Source organism: Ovis canadensis, chromosome 6 (genome assembly GCF_042477335.2).
Source record: "Ovis canadensis isolate MfBH-ARS-UI-01 breed Bighorn chromosome 6, ARS-UI_OviCan_v2, whole genome shotgun sequence".
Taxonomy (NCBI): Eukaryota; Metazoa; Chordata; class Mammalia; order Artiodactyla; family Bovidae; genus Ovis; species Ovis canadensis.
This window is the reverse complement of record NC_091250.1, coordinates 116933126-116950641: the sequence shown is the minus strand read 5'-3', so window position 1 is coordinate 116950641 and position 17516 is coordinate 116933126. Positions and strand designations below refer to the sequence as shown.

Genomic DNA, 17516 nt, shown 5'->3' with positions numbered 1-17516 from the left:
TTGTCGTAGCTACAGGGGAAGGATGGAGAATTTTTCGTCTCTAATTGCAACCCAGAGATCTGTGGCTGAGGAAATGAGAAGTAAACAAGCAACTAAAAGACCACTAAGAAACCACAAGGAAGCACAGAAACTATTCCTGGGGGATTATATTGTGTATGCTGGTTGGATTTAGCACTACATCCATATTTTATATGAGTTAAAGCAGAGAGAAGCCCCCAGAGAACAGATACTGACAGTGTCTCATAAATTAAAGTTGCACTTACAGGTTTCCTTCAAATCTTTCAACTTGCTTCTGAGAAAAGGAAAGGTGCTTTGGCTACAACAGATACATCTTCTAACAGAGGTCCATTAATATTTTCATACGATAACCCCCATGTTCCCTACTGGTTCGCTATGATGAAATCAGTAACAAGTATGGAAACCCCCTATAACTGTCATGATATCAATATGAAATATCCTTTTTATTTTTTTGAGTACCTCTCCAAGATATTCTTATTAATTTATTTATGAGATCTCTGGAACTCAGATATTTTGGTCCAGCTTAGTTAGAGTCAAAATTAATATTCAACAAGTATAATTTGCCTCTGGGCCTCGATTAGCAAGTTTATCCTCCTGAACCAAAGTAAACCATGAGTAAAAGTGTGAAAGCTGCCAGTGAACCGAAGGAGACCAGGGAGATGGAGATGACATCGGTCTCCAACAGTTTCTAGCAAACCTCACCACTTCTTAGGCTACTAAGCACTATAGTGCTTTTTATTTTCTCCTACTTACCAAGGGCTTGGTTTCATCTTCGTCTTTGAAGTAATAGAGCTGATCACCCTTGAGCACAAACCAACGGGTATGCCAGGTCTTGACAAAGCCTCCTTGCTTCCTCAGCCACCCACACTTCACAGCATTGTTCCTCCCTGGGCCTTGTGGGGAGTTCTCCATGGAGTCATTGGTCTCCTCCATTATGAAGCTGGTGGACTTTCCTATGTAGCAAACAAAAAACAACAAAAATAAGGTGCTCTGATATAGCCAACCCGCTCTTAAATTACCTGTCCCTTAAAAAAAAAAAAAAAAAAGCTGGAGGAGTAGTGAAAAATATATATCAACTCACATTCCAAATTTCTAGAAGCAAACCACAAATGTGACAACAATATTCCTGGAGGAAACTTGGACAGAGTTCCTCGTGTCTTTCCTAAATGAGCTAGTCAACTATGTGATAATATCTCTTTTTTTCCGTAGAATTAAAGAATAGGAAAGTTCTAGATGTGATGTGTTAAGAAGTCGGAGGAGGCAGCTATGCTCACCACTACACCACGGTCACAAGAGGCAATATTTGAAGACAAACTAAAAACCACCTAAAAAAAAAAAAGCCAGGACTCTCGTGATAATGGGCCTCCATGTCTGGTGTGCACTGATTGGAGCCTGCTAGTGCAAGCCTGTGAGTATTTGAGCAAACTTAGTCTGACACATGTTAAAGTTTAGAGGCACTATTTTAAAAACCTCAATAGAAGGCATGTTTTACATATGTGAGAATTTCTCAAGCTGTCTCTGCCTCCCTCTCCCAGAGCATCCCCTTGAGAGTTTCTTTGGCTGGTCAAGAATTAGTGCAGCTGAAAAAGTTGAGGAAAAATGCAAACAAATGAAAAATAGCCCGGCTTGGCCAATGAGTCTCCTTCAGACTTCTGGAGCGGTGGTATGTTCCAGTCAACTGCATGATGAAGAAAATTTCAAGGTTATGTGGGAAGGAACACAAGGCCACACACACTGTACATGTCAAGCATATGAGTTTATCTTAGAGCCAATATTAATCTACAGGTGAGATGAGATGCTAAGCTGCCACAGTAAGAAGTTGGTTTTCTGGAAGAGCCAGGGAAAAGTAGTTAAGAACAAGACATTTTCTTATCCCAAAGGCTTCCTGCAGGCTTTTGCTAATGTTTATTCCTAAGCATTTTTCATGAAGTGAAAACTGCACTCTGACTCTTGTGTCTTTCTTGAGGATATAAGGATACAGATTAATTATTAAAACATAGAATAATTCTGTGCTGGCATATTCATGCCAAAGCTTCTATTTTTTCAGCTTGATTCCAGAAAACAAGTTGTCTTTCTGCCTAGTCTTTATTTTCACCACGAATTTTTCAATTAATTTGTATATATACAAGTCTAGTATACTCCACGAAGTTTCAATTGTCAGCCTTCAACCATCTACATTTTTTCCTTGAAGGTACAAGGATCAACCCCTCCATCATTGGACCTCTATAACTGAAGCACTATGAGAAACACTTTAGCTTCTATGCTAAGACACGCATGGAGGAGAAGGCTATGGACATGGTGGGGGAAATGCCCGGACAAATATTTCCAGCATCTCTGTGATGACCTGGAGGTATATGCTGCTCATGCTGGCCCCAAGATGTGAGGTCAGAGGACCTGAAACTGCTGATGCCAAGGCAGGATCTAGTCACTGACCAAGTCTCCCCACATGTGCTCATGGAACAGCACCTGCCCCTGGGGTGCCGGCTGCTACTCATCTCTTGTACATTCTGTCTTCCCCGCCCAGTAGTGGCCAGGCCTCAACACCTGCCCTGTCCTGTTTTCTTTCCTTTTTCTACCCATTTTATTTGTTTCTTTTTAGTTGGAGTACAATTGGTTTGCAATGTTGTGTTAGTTTCTTCCGTACAACAACATGAATCAGCTTTGTGCATGCTTCCCTGGCGGGCTCAGACAATAAAGAATCCACCTGCAATGCAGGAGACCTGGATTCAATCCCTGGGTCGGGAGGATCCCCGGGAGAAGGGAATGGCAATCCACTTCAGGATTCTTGCCTGGAGAATCCCATGGACAGAGGAGCCTGGTGCAGTTTACAGTCCATGGGGTCACAAAGAGTCAGACACAACTGAATAACTAACACTCAACATGCATATATCCCCTCCCTCTTGAGCCTCTCTCTCACCCCCTGCCTTCATCCAACCCCTCTAAGTCATCACAGAGCGAAGTTCCTTGTGCTATACAGCAGCTTCCCAACAGCTATCTGTTTTAAACATAGTAGCGTATGTATGTCAATGCTATTCTCCCAGTTTGGCCCACCCTCCCCTTCCCCGCTCCCTGTGTCTTTGTTCAATTTCTACATGTGCATCTCTATTTTTGCCTTGCAAATAGGTTTATCAGTACCATTTATCTAGACTCCATATATATATATTATATTATATAAAATATGTGTAATACATAACATCATACTAATGTTTATTAATTATAATTACAATTATCAATCATATACATAATATACATATATTAATATATAATTATATCTGTGAATTCAGTCCTGCCATTCCAGTTACAGGGGCTGAAGAAGAGCTCTCATTCTAAATGCTTCTTATTTTGATCATTTCCACCATCCTCTAAGGAGTTCTGCCTCTTCCATATGTATTCCAATCTAGTTCCAGCCTTGCTTTCTATCTTCATCTCCTCAAACTACTTTTAAGCCTCATATAGGTCATTGACTGCCATCTGTTTCATTTAGTACCCACTTTTCCCTGTCGTATCCTGAAACACCTTCTGGATGAACAGGCTCTCATCTCTACAAAACATCTTGAAACTTCCTTTGCTCCATAGGGCTTTCCCTTGGCAATCACCACTCCCAGCAAGAAACAGTCTCCCATCACGTGTGTGCATGTTGTGTGAGCAGCCTGGATCATGCCTGATACTTCCAGTTTGTTCTGCCCTTAGGGCAGGATCTTTCACCCCTTTTCTTTCATAGTATTTGACTTAGTGTAAATAGCCAAGTAAACCTCACTCTAAATGAACAATGAATGTTGTAACTTAATATAGATAATAAGTAAGCTCCTTGGAAGGAAAGCTACGACAGACATATGCAGCATGTTAAAAAGCAGAAATATCACTTTGCCAGCAAAGGTTTGTATAGTCAAAGCTCTGGTTTTTCCAGTAGTCATGTACTAATGTCAGAGTTGAACCATAAAGAAGGCTGAGTGCCTAAGAATGGATGTTTTCAAATTGTGGTGCTGAAGAAGACTCTTGAGGGTTCCTTGGACTGCAAGGAGACCAAGCCAACCAATCCTAAATGAAATCAACCCTGAGTATTCATTGGAAGGACTGATGCTGAAGCTCCAATACTTAAGCCACCTGATGTGAAGAGCTGACTCACTGGAAAAGACTCTGATGCTGGAAAAGACTGAAGGCAAAAAGAGAAGAGGGTGGCAGAGGATGTGATGATTAGATAGCATCACTGACTCAATGCACATGAATCTGAGCCAACTTCAGGAGATAGTGAAAGGCAGGGGAAGCCTGGCATGCTGCAGTCCACAGGGTCACAAAGAGTTGAACACGACTTAGTTACTGAACAATGGCAATGCATATTTAGACCACCCTAAATAATCTTTTTTCATTTCCTGGCATTTAAACTGTTCACATCTACACAGCTTGCTATTTCATCATCACCTATTAATTCTTTAACCAAATATCATAACGTACAAATTGAATAAGTCCTTAAAACAAACATTTCAACACACACACCCACATGCACACATAAAAATCTAGAATTCATTGCACAACAAGTTTTTTTTTTCTTTCCAGCCCTTTATTTCTTTTTCATGTTAATACTTTCTGTTTAATTTGAAAAATCTCCTCTGAAATGCTTCAAGATAATTAGCAACCTACCATCAATAATATAAAAAATAGAAGTGCCCAATTCCACATTTGTCTCCTATTAATCCTTAGTAAAAAATGTGTGCACATTTGAATGTGGTTTATTCTTCTTCTTGCATATGTTGTTTATAAGCCTAGTCAAACCAATGATAGCATCTCTCACTGAACCCCTGGCTACAGTGCCCAAATTTTCATGACTTCAGATTGCATCAGAAAGTATTTCAATGGTACTAATTGTAACAATCATTAAAACAGAAATGAAAACAGATTGTATCATATCCCTAAGGGAAAATAATACCACAGTTATTCTGATTGAATGAAGTTAAGTTTTACTAAGATAACCGTCATTTTTATAGAGGAGTCTTGATATTTCTGCAAAAATCAAAAGCTTCAAATTCTACCCTTCATCTTTAAAATAAGGATGTTGGACTGGATGATTTCCAGCTATGGCCCCTCCTTGCACTCTGAAATCTACCATCTCTGTAATTCCATAAGCATAAGGACACCAGATATCCTCAATACTTAGTATAACATCTGACATATGGTGAAGCTTAATCAATGTTTGATGAATTAATAAATTTTGCAATAGGCTTGGTGCTAGATATCTAAGAGTGAATATGATCTCCTTCTGAAACCTGATCTTGCTCAAAACCTGATCTTAGTAAAGGCTACCATGATATGCCCAGATAGGAAAAAAAAAAAAAAAGTGATCATTTTAGATTCCTGATTCCTCTTCACCCTGAATATCAAATGTGTCTGTAAATTCAGAAAGTTATACATCCAAAAGACATTTCAAATCTATCCAGTTGATTCCATCTCCATCTCCATTCTATAACCCAAGCCACCACTATCTTTGATTAGATGATTCTAATAGCCCAGCAACCAGGCTCATTGCTCCCATTTTTAACCACAAACATGAGCACATAGGCACAGGCTCACACATTTCCTTCTCCACAAAATAGCCAAAGTGAGCTCTGAAAAATTAAATCAGACAATGATTCTCTACATGGAAAATTTTGATTTGTTCCTACTGTACTTATTTTAAAATCTGGAGTCTTAAACATGGTATAGAAGGTTCTGAATCATCTGGCATGTGTTTACCAACGTAATCTAATCTCATTCTACCTCCTTCACACTTCCCCCCATAACATACACATTTTAAAGCTCTGAACAGTATAGTAACACCAGCTTACTTTCAGTTCTGAAAACACAGAAGCTCCTTTAATGCCTTGAGTTTTAATGATTGCTGATCTCCACCTAGGCTGCTCTGCCTCATTCCCTTAACTTTACATGGTCCATCTCTTCTCATCCTTTAAGTCTCAGCCTGAAACCTACTTCCTCCAACTGTCACTACTAATCACCTAGCGAATCAGCTTCCTTCTTGTTATTCTCTGCTTCTCAGGTGGCTCAGACGATAAGGAATCTGCCTGCAATGCAGGAGGCCTGGATCTGATCCCTGGGTTGGGAAGAGCCCCTGGAAAAGGGAATGGCTCCCCACTCCAGTGTTCTTGCCTGGAGAATCCCATGGACAGAGGAGCCTGGTGGGATACAGTCCATGGGGGTCGCAGAGTTGGGCACGACTGGAAGACTAACACTTGCTCTTTGTTATTGTCTCTCCCTGAACTCTGTCTTCTGTCTTCCTGACACTTCTCTAAATTGCTGTTTCTTTAGCTGTTTACTGCTGATCACCCCTTCAGGATCCCATAAACTCCATCAATTCAAGCACTTCCTTCTTCTCACTGCAATATATCCAGTGCTTACTTGCTATTCAGTAAACAACTGTCCAGTCAAGGAGTGAAGCCATGTAACAATCACAATAGAATTCCTACAAAGAGTATTTCAGAAAGTTGTAAATTTGCATTTAATGCCTTAAAGAATATGGTCTACTTTAAGAACTTAATTCCCCCGCCCCCCCGCCACCTTGGACACAGGAGACTTCCATTAGTATGAAAATTGTACTTAAACACAATGTCAAAATCATCAAACTGAAGTGAACCTGAAATTGCCCTTACTAAAGAAATTCAAAACTTCCTTTTCCTTGGCAGGAAATACATGTAATCAATTCTGGTTTTGCATGAAGGAACATATGGTTCACTCACTCGGATTCTGAGAGAATGTTTAAATGAATCTGCACTGGGAAAGTATTTTTCTTGTGGTCAGGCTATGGCAGCTGGGTAGTCCATGAGATTTCCGGTAGGACCAATGACCTCAGTGTTTAGCAAAGTAACATAACAATAATATAAATAAATGGTTACCCTAAACTAAAACAAAAAACATAATTAAGTTAACTTGTATCTTTACAACCTTAATGATAGCTACTGTACCATGCTGGGGCTTAAAAAAAATCCCCTCATATGATGGGATCACAGCTTTAAATTATTTTCCAGCAGTGGAAACTGGTTTGTGTATCTACTTGTATGGTTCTTTTTGCAATCAGATGGACTAGGAACACATGAAAATGTTATATGAAGCAATCAGAGATGAATTTCATGCTCTTAACAGAATTTTCTAGATGCCAATAGCCACACACATAGGTATTTATATTTGTAACTTTGTTTCAACAAAGAATATATATATATATATGAATGCACACATAAACAAAGATATTTATAAATAGAATGCCATATGATACAGAGTTGCAATGTGTTTGAATTTACCTACAAGACTAGTTCAGGAAACACAAGAGAATAGCAGAAGAGAAGGAAGCTAGAGGAAAAGAGAGAACATGCGCTCCCACGTGTGTGGGACAGACAGGAGGTGCATTTTCACAGCAAGTGTCAGCTCCCTGAGCTCTGGTGGGGAGAGTGTGTCACAGTGCACATGTGCTCCCAGAGCCTCTGCATACATAAATTTCATACCACATGGCTGCTCAACACAAACTCCCCACTGTTGTTCAAAAAAATAGGGATCTGTTCCATTGCTATGAGAAACAAACAAACAAACAAACAGATATAAAACTGGCAAAGTTGGCCAAGTATTGCAATTTGTGAGTGATTTGTGTGACTTTTGAGAGTTGTTTTGTTCATATCCAATTGTCACCATTTGTGTTGATATTGGAACCTAACACCTTTGTAAAATGAATGTGATTGCACTCTACATGAAGTATAACTACAGAGGACCAATATTTATCTGAGTTCTAACCTTTCTTATTAAAAAAAAAAAAAAGTCTTGTAGCTGTTGCTAACATGCTGGTTTGACAAGCGGTAGTACATTTTATTGAGCTGTATGCCTAAATGCTGGACTTCCTCGGTGATTCAGTGGTAAAGAACATGCCTGCCAATGCAGGAGATATGGGTTCGATCCCTAGGTTGGGAAGATCCCCTGGAAATGGCGACGCACTCCGGTATTCTTGCCTGGAAAATTCCATGGGCAGAGGAAGCCTGGCAGGCTGAGTCCATGTTATCACAAAGAGTTGGACATGACTTAGGGATTAAACAACAACATGCCTAAATGCTAACATATAACCTTCCTACAGGTAATGGTTCACACAACAAAAACACACAGAATAAACATATGATGTGTATATACTCACATACACGCATATATGCATGTGCTCACACGTGTGCATACACATGTATACACATGTGCATGCCTACAAATACACACATACAAATACACACATCTACACATGCTATTTACAATGCATATGTACATTACTTTTGTATTCCAATCCTCTATGATGAAAAGGACTTCTTTTTTGTGTGTGTATGATGAAAAGGACTTCTTTTTGTGTGTGTGTGTGCTTAGTTCTAGAAGGTCTAGTGGGTCTTCATAGAACTGTTCAACTGAAGCTTCTTCAGTATTAACAGTTGGGGCATAGACTTGGATTACTGTGATGTTGAATGGTTTGCCTTGGAAACGAACTGAGATCATTACATTTACAAAGAATGTGCAAAAATCAATTTAAAGAATTAAATCTTAGTAGCCTAAGTAACTGCTAACTAAAGAAAACTGATGAATGAAAAACAGTTCGCTTTCTGCCCCTCACCCTCTACCACTCCGCCAGAAAACTAAATCAAACTGTGATACCTACAAGGCAATCAGCACTCTAAGTCCCATATTACAGTGGATCTAATGGAGATTGTTTTAGATTCGAGATAAATTCCAGGAGGAACAAATCTGTTTTTCAGGAAGTAATTGAATTTTTTCTAAAAATCTCTTGAAAGGACCTTGGGTTTCATACATGGTTGTTTTCACTTAACTTCTCTCCATCCCTCAGCTCCTCTAGAAAGGCTCCCCTAGAGCTACTGCTGTCCCCAGTCTGATTTTTCCCTTCCACGAGCTTCCATGTCACTCTGGACTGAGCCTTTATCACATGCGGCCATATGCTTATTACTGTTCAGTTCCCTACAGCATAACTCATGGAAGATATGGGCTCCCTGAAACCTTTCCCCACCACACTCCTCTAAATACTAATTAGAATATGCTAAATACTCAAAGGTTTGTTGAATAAATGTAAGTGAATGAAGAAATAAAGAAATAAATTCATCAGTCAGTTTTTGGGGCCTAACTGAGTGGACCTCAGAGCCCTCAAGGTTCCCCAGAGTACAGTGCAAAAATCCTAAACTTTTTGATACTATTATATATGTCAATCAAGGGGCTTCCCTGATGGCTCAGACAGTAAAGGATCTGCCTACAATGTGGAAGACCTGGGTTCCCTGGGTTAGAAGATCCCCTGGAGAAAAGAAGAGCAACCCACTCTAGTATTCTTGCTTGGAGAATCCCATTGACAGACGAGCCTAGAGGGCTGTAGTCCATGGGGTCACAAAGAGTTGGACACAACTGAGCTACTAACACTTCCACACCAATGAAAGGGCTCCAGTCCAAATTCCTTCACCTAAGATTTTAGTGGCTTAAAGCTAAACCAAACTTCAGAAATTGTTGAGCAAAGGGAACTCCCATTTTTTTTCTCACTGGATATTACCCGTAAGTATAACTCAAGTTAAAAATAAAGAAATATTTCTTCTTAAAACTGAAGAGTCTAAGTGTGAAGAAAGCAGAGGAATTGAATAATGTACAACAGTCATGAATACAAAGTTTAAAATGGTCACCAGAAGAGCACACCAGGGGAAAATTTGGCCGTAATAATTTTGTAAATGTGCAGTTATTTTCCCGAAGAAACACTAAATATCCTGCTCCTTGATTCATTTGAAATTAAATTGTCCAAAACAACAGATAACAGACAAAAATAGAAAATTATGTGCCTGTTGGTGTGGATCAGAATGTCAATCTATGTTTTATATTTTAAGCTTCAATGTTTCCATATTCACTTGAAAAAAAAGTTTAAATATTTACTTTGTGTTTATTGTATGTTTAATGGCATACTTTGTAGAGAATCCGCTACCTCTTAAGGAGGTTTTCATTCAATTGGGAGAAAAATATTCTAATATATATTTAGATGTGTTCCTACTGACACATCGGTCCCCAAGGAATTAGAAGGGAAAAAAAAAATAGAGAACCACTGGAATTCCCAAGGGTGAGTAGAAACAAAAATCAAATTAAAACAAATGCTTTACTGCTGATAGAACCAAGAGAAAAGGAAGATGATACATGGCAACTATATTGCTACTCTTAAGCTCATGAAAGACATTATTAATTAGTCACAATTCTCTTCCTGAGGAACCTAGATGCACTTCCAGATGCTTTCTCAATTCAGCACTCTAGACAGTCACAACCAATCAATCACATTAAATGTGGACATGCAAATCCATATATACAATTATATATATATATATATATTTATATATATTTATATATAGTATGTGCCATTATATATGCAATAAATGTAATTATACATATGAAATATTTCAAAAAAAAAAAAAAGAAGAGAGAGACTCTTTGTTACTTTGATTCTATAAATAAACCAAGAACTGATAATATCCCTCCAACAGAAAATAGAAACTCAGGTGTCCCCCAAGAGAGAATGCCATTTGAAATGAGAAAAGATAAGAAAATCAACTTATTTTTTCTCTTTTAATTGAGGTCTAATTGATAGAACATATTAGTCTCTGTTGTACAAAATCAATATTTGTAAAAACTGCAAAATGATCACTGTAAGAAACCAAGTTAACATCAACCTTAATATATAGTTACAAATTTATTTTTCTTGTGATAAAGTAAAGTCACTCAGTCATGTCCGACTCTTTGTGACCCCATGGACTGCAGCCCACCAGGGAATTTTCCAGGCAAGAGTACTGGAGTGAGTTGCCATTTCCTTCTCCAAAGGATCTTCCCGACCCAGGGATTGAACCTGGGTCTCCACATTGTAGGCAGATGCTTTTTCAAATATGTAATACAGTATTATCAGCTCTCATCATCATGCTATACATTACATAAAAATACTAAACACCTCACAAATTTGCAGGGGCCATGTAGCATTCCAATTTTAGTAAACATGTTGCAGAAACAAGCAAGGAAGTCAACTTCTTTTAATGGAAAAAACTTAGAGCGCTCTGAGATGAGAGTTCTAATACGGCAAGTAGTATTGCATCATATGGCCACAAAAACAAAGCAATCAGATCTAAGCAGGGAACAGAAAACAGGAGTTGAATGTCCTTTGTTTTACATTAACTAACTCCATCTTTGACAAGACTCTTAAATAAAGGATCAGAAAGCAAATTTTATAAACATCTCAATTTTTAGGACTTTGTGTGTCCTTCCCCTCTCTTACTCCTAGTTTAGTTTTCATCAGTAAAACTTTATTTTGAAAAACAGTCTCAGGGAACAAAGAAAAGAAACTTTCCCTCTAAATCTAAAAAGCAATGGGATTATGAATCTAGAGGATGAGGGAACAATGGCTGCAAGAGAGGTGAGCTTTCATACACAGTGGGCAGAGGGAAGAGAGCAAAGCTGAAGCAAATGGGATGCTGAGAAAGACAGGCTAAGGCCAGGAGAATGCCCCAGCTGCGTCTTCCTCTCACAACAGGGAAATAACCTCTGGGCAGAGTTCCTCCATCTCTGTCTCCTGATGGCCACATTTTTATACTTAGAGAAAAGCCTGTCTAAAAAATACTTCTGATATCAGACTTCTTTAATGAAGTCAACCCGGGAAAATCAGACATGCTGTTGACTGCATTATCATATCAAGGCTCTCTATGGGGGGGGCAGCTTTTAATTTAATCACACTTCAAAGAAAATATTATACAAGTAGCCAACTTTGGCTGATATAGTCATTGTCTACAATGAACTCTCAATGTTTTTCCTTCAAATGCAAGCCTTGAGGTGCTTAATGATTTCCAGTAAGAACCATTTCATTTTTTTTTTTTCTTTTTGGTCAAGTAACGTTGAAGGTCAGGAAGGGTGGCAGTAAGGAGATACCCCTCATCCAAGGTAAGGAGTAGCGGCTGTGCTTTGCTGGAGCAGCCCTGAAGAGATAACCCATGCCCAAGGTAAGAAAAACCCAAGTAAGATGGCAGGTGTCGTAAGAGGGCATCAGAAGGCAGACACACTGAAACCATACTCACAGAAAACTAGTCAATCTAATCACACTAGGACCACAGCCTTGTCTAACTCAATGAAACTAAGCCATGCCCGCAGGGCAACCCAAGACGGGCGGGTCATGGTGGAGAGATCTGACAGAATGTGGTCCACTGGAGAAGGGAATGGCAAACCACTTCAGTATTCTTGCCTTGAGAACCCCATGAACAGTATGAAAAGGCAAAATGATAGGATACTGAAAGAGGAACTCCCCAGGTCAGTAGGTGCCAATATGCTACTGGAGATCAGTGGAGAAATAACTCTAGAAAGAATGAAGGGATGGAGCCAAAGCAAAAACAATACCCAGCTGTGGATGTGACTGGTGATAGAAGCAAGGTCTGATGCTGTAAAGAGTAATATTGCATAGGAACCTGGAATGTCAGGTCCATGAATCAAGGCAAATTGGAAGTGGTCAAACAAGAGATGGCAAGAGTGAATGTCGACATACTAGGAATCAGCGAACTAAAATGGACTGGAATGGGTGAATTTAACTCAGATGACCATTATATCTACTACTGCGGCCAGGAATCCCTCAGAAGAAATGGAGTAGCCATCATGGTCAACAAAAGAGCCCGAAATGCAGTACTTCGATGCAATCTCAAAAAAGACAGAAGGATCTCTGTTCGCCTCCGAGGCAAACGATTCAATATCACAGTTATCCAAGTCTATACCCCAACCAGTAATGCTGGAGAAACTGAAGTTGAACGGTTCTATGAAGACCTACAAGACCTTTTAGAACTAACACCCAAAAAAGATGTCCTTTTCATTATAGGGGACTGGAATGCAAAGGTAGGAAGTCAAGAAACACCTGGAGTAACAGGCAAATTTGGCCTTGGAATGCAGAATGAAGCAGGGCAAAGACTAATAGTTTTGCCAAGAAAATGCAATGGTCACAGCAAACACCCTCTTCCAACAACATAAGAGAAGACTCTACACATGGACATCACCAGATGGTCGACACCGATATCAGATTGACTATATTCTTTGCAGCCAAAGATGGAGAAGCTCTATACAGCCAACAAAAACAAGACCAGGAGCTGACTATGGCTAAGATCATGAACTCCTTATTACCAAATTCAGACTCAAATTGAAGAAAGTAGGGAAAACCGCTAGACCATTCAGGTATGACCTAAATCAAATCCCTTATGATTATACAGTGGAAGTGAGAAATAGATTTAAGGGCCTAGATCTGATAGAGTGCCTGATGAACTATGGACTGAGGTTCGTGATACTGTACAGGAGACAGGGATCAAGACCATCACCATGGAAAAGAAATGCAAAGAGTAAAATGACTGTCTGGGGAAGCCTTACAAATAGCTGAAAAGAAGAGAAGCAAAAAACAAAGGAGAAAAGGAAAGTTATTAGCATCTGAATGCAGAGTTCCAAAGAATAGTAAGAAGAGATAAGAAAGCCTTCTTCAGTGATCATTGCAAAGAAATAGAGGAAAAGAACAGAATGGGAAAGACTAGAGAGCTCTTTAAGAAAATTAGAGATATCAAGGGAACATTTCATGCAAAGATGGGCTTGATAAAGGACAGAAATTGTATGGACCTAACAGAATCAGAAGATATTAAGAAGAGGCGGCAAGAATACACAGAAGAACTGTACAGAAAAGATGTTCATGACCTAGATAATCATGATGGTGTGATCTCTAATCTAGAGCCAGACATCCTGGAATGTGAAGTCAAGTGGGCCTTAGAAAGCATCACTACGAACAAAGCTAGTGGAGGTGATGGAATTCCAGTTGAGCTGTTTCAAATCCTGAAAGATGATGCTGTGAAAGTGCTGCACTCAATATGCCAGCACATTTGGAAAACTCAGCAGTGGCCACAGGACTGGAAAAGGTCAGTTTTCATTCCAATCCCAAAGAAAGGCAATGCCAAAGAATGCTCAAACCACTGCACAATTGCACTCATCTCACATGCCAGTAAAGTAATGCTCAAAATTTTCCAAGCCAGGCTTCAGCACTACATGAACCGTGAACTTCCAGATGTTCAAGCTGGTTTTAGAAGAGGCAAAGGAACCAGAGATCAAATTGCCAACATCCGCTGGATCATGGAAAAAGAAAGAGAGTTCCAGAAAAACATCTATTTCTGCTTTATTGACTATGCTAAAGCCTTTGACTCTGTGGATCACAATAAACTGTGGAAAATTCTGAGAGAGATGGGAATACCAGACCACCTGACCTGCCTCTTGAGAAATCTGTATGCAGGTCAGGAAGCAACAGTTAGAACTGGATGTGGAACAACAGATTGGTTCCAAATAGGAAAAGGAGTACGTCAAGGCTATGTATTGTCACCCTGCTTATTTAACTTCTATGCAGAGTACATCATAAAAAACGCTGGACTGGAAGAAACACAAGCTGGAATCAAGATTGTCAGGAGAAATATCAATAACCTCAGATATGCAGATGACACCACCCTTATGGCAGAAAGTGAAGAGGAACTACAAAGCCTCTTGATGAAAGTGAAAGAGGAGAGTGAAAAAGTTGGCTTAAAGCTCAACATTCAGAAAATGAAGATCATGGCATCTGGTTCCATCGCTTCCTGGGAAATAGAAGGGGAAACAGTGGAAACAGTGGCAGACTTCAATTTTTGGGGCTCCAAATCACTGCAGATGGTGATTGCAGCCATGAAATTAAAAGACGCTTACTCCTTGGAAGAAAAGTTATGACCAACCTAGATAGCATATTCAAAAGCAGAGACATTACTTTGCTGACTAAGGTCAGTCTAGTCAAGGCTATGGTTTTTCCTGTGGTCATGTATGGATGTGAGAGTTGGACTGTGAAGAAGGCTGAGCGCCAAAGAATTGATGCTTTTGAACTGTGGTGTTGGAGAAGACTCTTGAGAGTCCCTTGGACTGCAAGGAGATCCAACCAGTACATTCTGAAGGAGATCAATCCTGGGATTTCCTTGGAAGGAATGGTGCTAAAGCTGAAACTCCAGTACTTTGGCCACCTCATGAGAAGAGTTGACTCATTGGAAAAGACTCTGATGCTGGGAGGGATTAGGGGCAGGAGGAGAAGGGGACGACAGAGGATGAGATGGCTGGATGGCATCGCTGACTCAATGGACATGAGTCTGAGTGAACTCCGGGAGATGGTGAAGGACAGGGAGGCCTGGCGTGCTGTGATTCATGGGGTTGCAAAGAGTTGGACATGACTGAGCGACTGACCTGAACTGAATCCTGTGGATTGAACATCAACCTAGAGATTTAAAGTTCTGGAAAAATACTGGGCACTCTAAGTGTATAAATCTTGCCCTAATCACTGAACCACAGTTTCTCTCCCAGTAGTTTATTTTATTGAGGTATTAACAATCCAACTTTTTCATTTTAATCTGAGGAAATTGGGGAGATGTCAGAATGAAAATATCTGACTGCTCTTCTACTTTGTTCAGCATCATTCACACCATGATGGACCTTGATGTATTAAACTTTACTCTTCCAGGAGATACCATTAGTCTCATATGATTTGAACATATTTGAGTTCTTCAAAGTATCTAATTAATTCACACTTCAGTTTTAGATGAGTAGAACAGAAATCTAGCTTTACTGCACCTGAATATATTTGGGTTTCATGAAAGATAAATGAATCAGTTCAGTTCAGTTGCTCAGTCATGCCCAACTCTTTGAGACCCCATGAATCGCAGCACGCCAGGCCTCCCTGTTCATCACCATTTCCCGGAGTTCATTCAGACTCACGTCCATCGAGTCAGTGATGCCATCCAGCCATCTCATCCTCGGTCGTCCCCTTCTCCTCCTGCCTCCAATCCCTCCCAGCATCAGAGTCTTTTCCAATGAGTCAACTCTTCTCATGAGGTGGCCAAAGTACTGGAGTTTCAGCTTGAGCATCATTCATTCCAAAGAAATCCCAGGACTGATCTCCTTCAGAATGGACTGGTTGGATCTCCTTGCAGTCCAAGGGACTCTCAAGAGTCTTCTCCAACACCACAGTTCAAAAACATTTAAAAACCCATTTTTTAAACTTAATTTTCATTTTATACATTGCAAAAAAACCACTTTTTAAAGTAGGAATCTTGGTGGGTCATATGATATTTGGAATGTCCAGAAGGCTGTCCTTGGGGAGCCCTCTGTCCCTCATTCCATGTTGTCTCAGATGGCAGCACCATCCCACAGCCACATGCTGGCCTAGACTTGACTATGCCTAGGTCCGGAGCTCCCTAGCAACAGTGACCACCCCAGGAAGGGAGTGTGTGACTAAAGCACTGCCAAGTCAAGTTCTTCTTTAGAACAACTTTAGTGACCCTTAAAGCATGAGCATCTGGGATGAATGAGGCTGAAATCATTTATCTCCCCTGGCCTTAGAAGACAGTGGTCTTCACAATGAAATGATGCAGAGATAAGCAGATGTGAGAAAAGCCTAGAGAGAGCCCTGGAATACCCATCCTAATCCAGCTCCTGAAGTCTTGGCCCTTGTGTATCTTCCTTTAATCCTATGAGATATGTCTTAGCCTTCCCAGCAAAGTGAGCAGATAAATTCCCATTTACCTACTCTATCTTGATGGACAGGGAAGCCTGGAGTGCTGAAGTCCCCGGGGTCGCAAAGAGTCGGAAACAACTGAGTGACTGAACTGAACTGAACTCTAGCTTGAATTGGTTTTAATCACTTCTATGCCAAAAAGTTTTTCTTAATATCCAAAAAACATTCTTTACCAAGTGAACCACCACGGAAGCCCAACTAAGCACAGCACAGCATCCCAAAAAGTTTTTCTTAATATCCAAAAAACATTTAATGATAATACATATGGGAAACCTTTCTTTAAAGTAATAAAAATCTAGACTTACAACAAAGAGCTTTCCCTGCCTCGTATTATACACAAAACTTAATTCAAAATGAATATTAGGCCTAAACTTAAAAGCTAACACTTCTAGAAGAAAACACAGGAGAATAAATTCACAACCTGGGATTGAAATTTTTTTAGAAAGCATATAAAAATAACAACCATAAAAATGTATAATTTAGAAATTATTAAAAGTAAAACCTTCTTCTCATCAGAAGACATCATTTATAAAAAGAATAGACAAGCCAGATATTGTTTGAAAATGTTTACAAAAATATATCTGCTGAAAGACATACATCCATAATACATAAGGATTTCTACAACTCACTAACAAACAGACCAAAAAAATTAGAAAATGAAAATAAATTAAATAAATCCTTTATAAAGAAGATATACAGATCTCCAATATTCTTACGGAAAATTCCCATAACCATCAGTTATCAAAGAAATGTGTACTAAAATCAAATGAAATATCATTACATAAACATTTGAATGGCTACATTTGAAGACAGATGATGACACCAAATGTTGGTCAGGATATGGAGCCATATCTCTGAAAAACCAGAATTTTCAGACATTGCTGGTAAGAGCATA

The 17516-nt window shown here is 39.5% G+C and overlaps 1 protein-coding gene across 1 annotated transcript in view; it reads right to left on the bottom strand.

The window, feature by feature from the left end:
• The window catches only part of ARHGAP24 (Rho GTPase activating protein 24), a 574044-nt gene that overhangs the window by 472484 nt on the left and 84044 nt on the right, over positions 1-17516 (bottom strand). Inside the window, exon 2 of the mRNA XM_069594606.1 lies at positions 772-971. Coding sequence (XP_069450707.1) covers positions 772-951 — 180 coding nt within the window. The 5' untranslated portion in view covers positions 952-971. The remainder of the gene's footprint in view (positions 1-771; positions 972-17516) is intronic.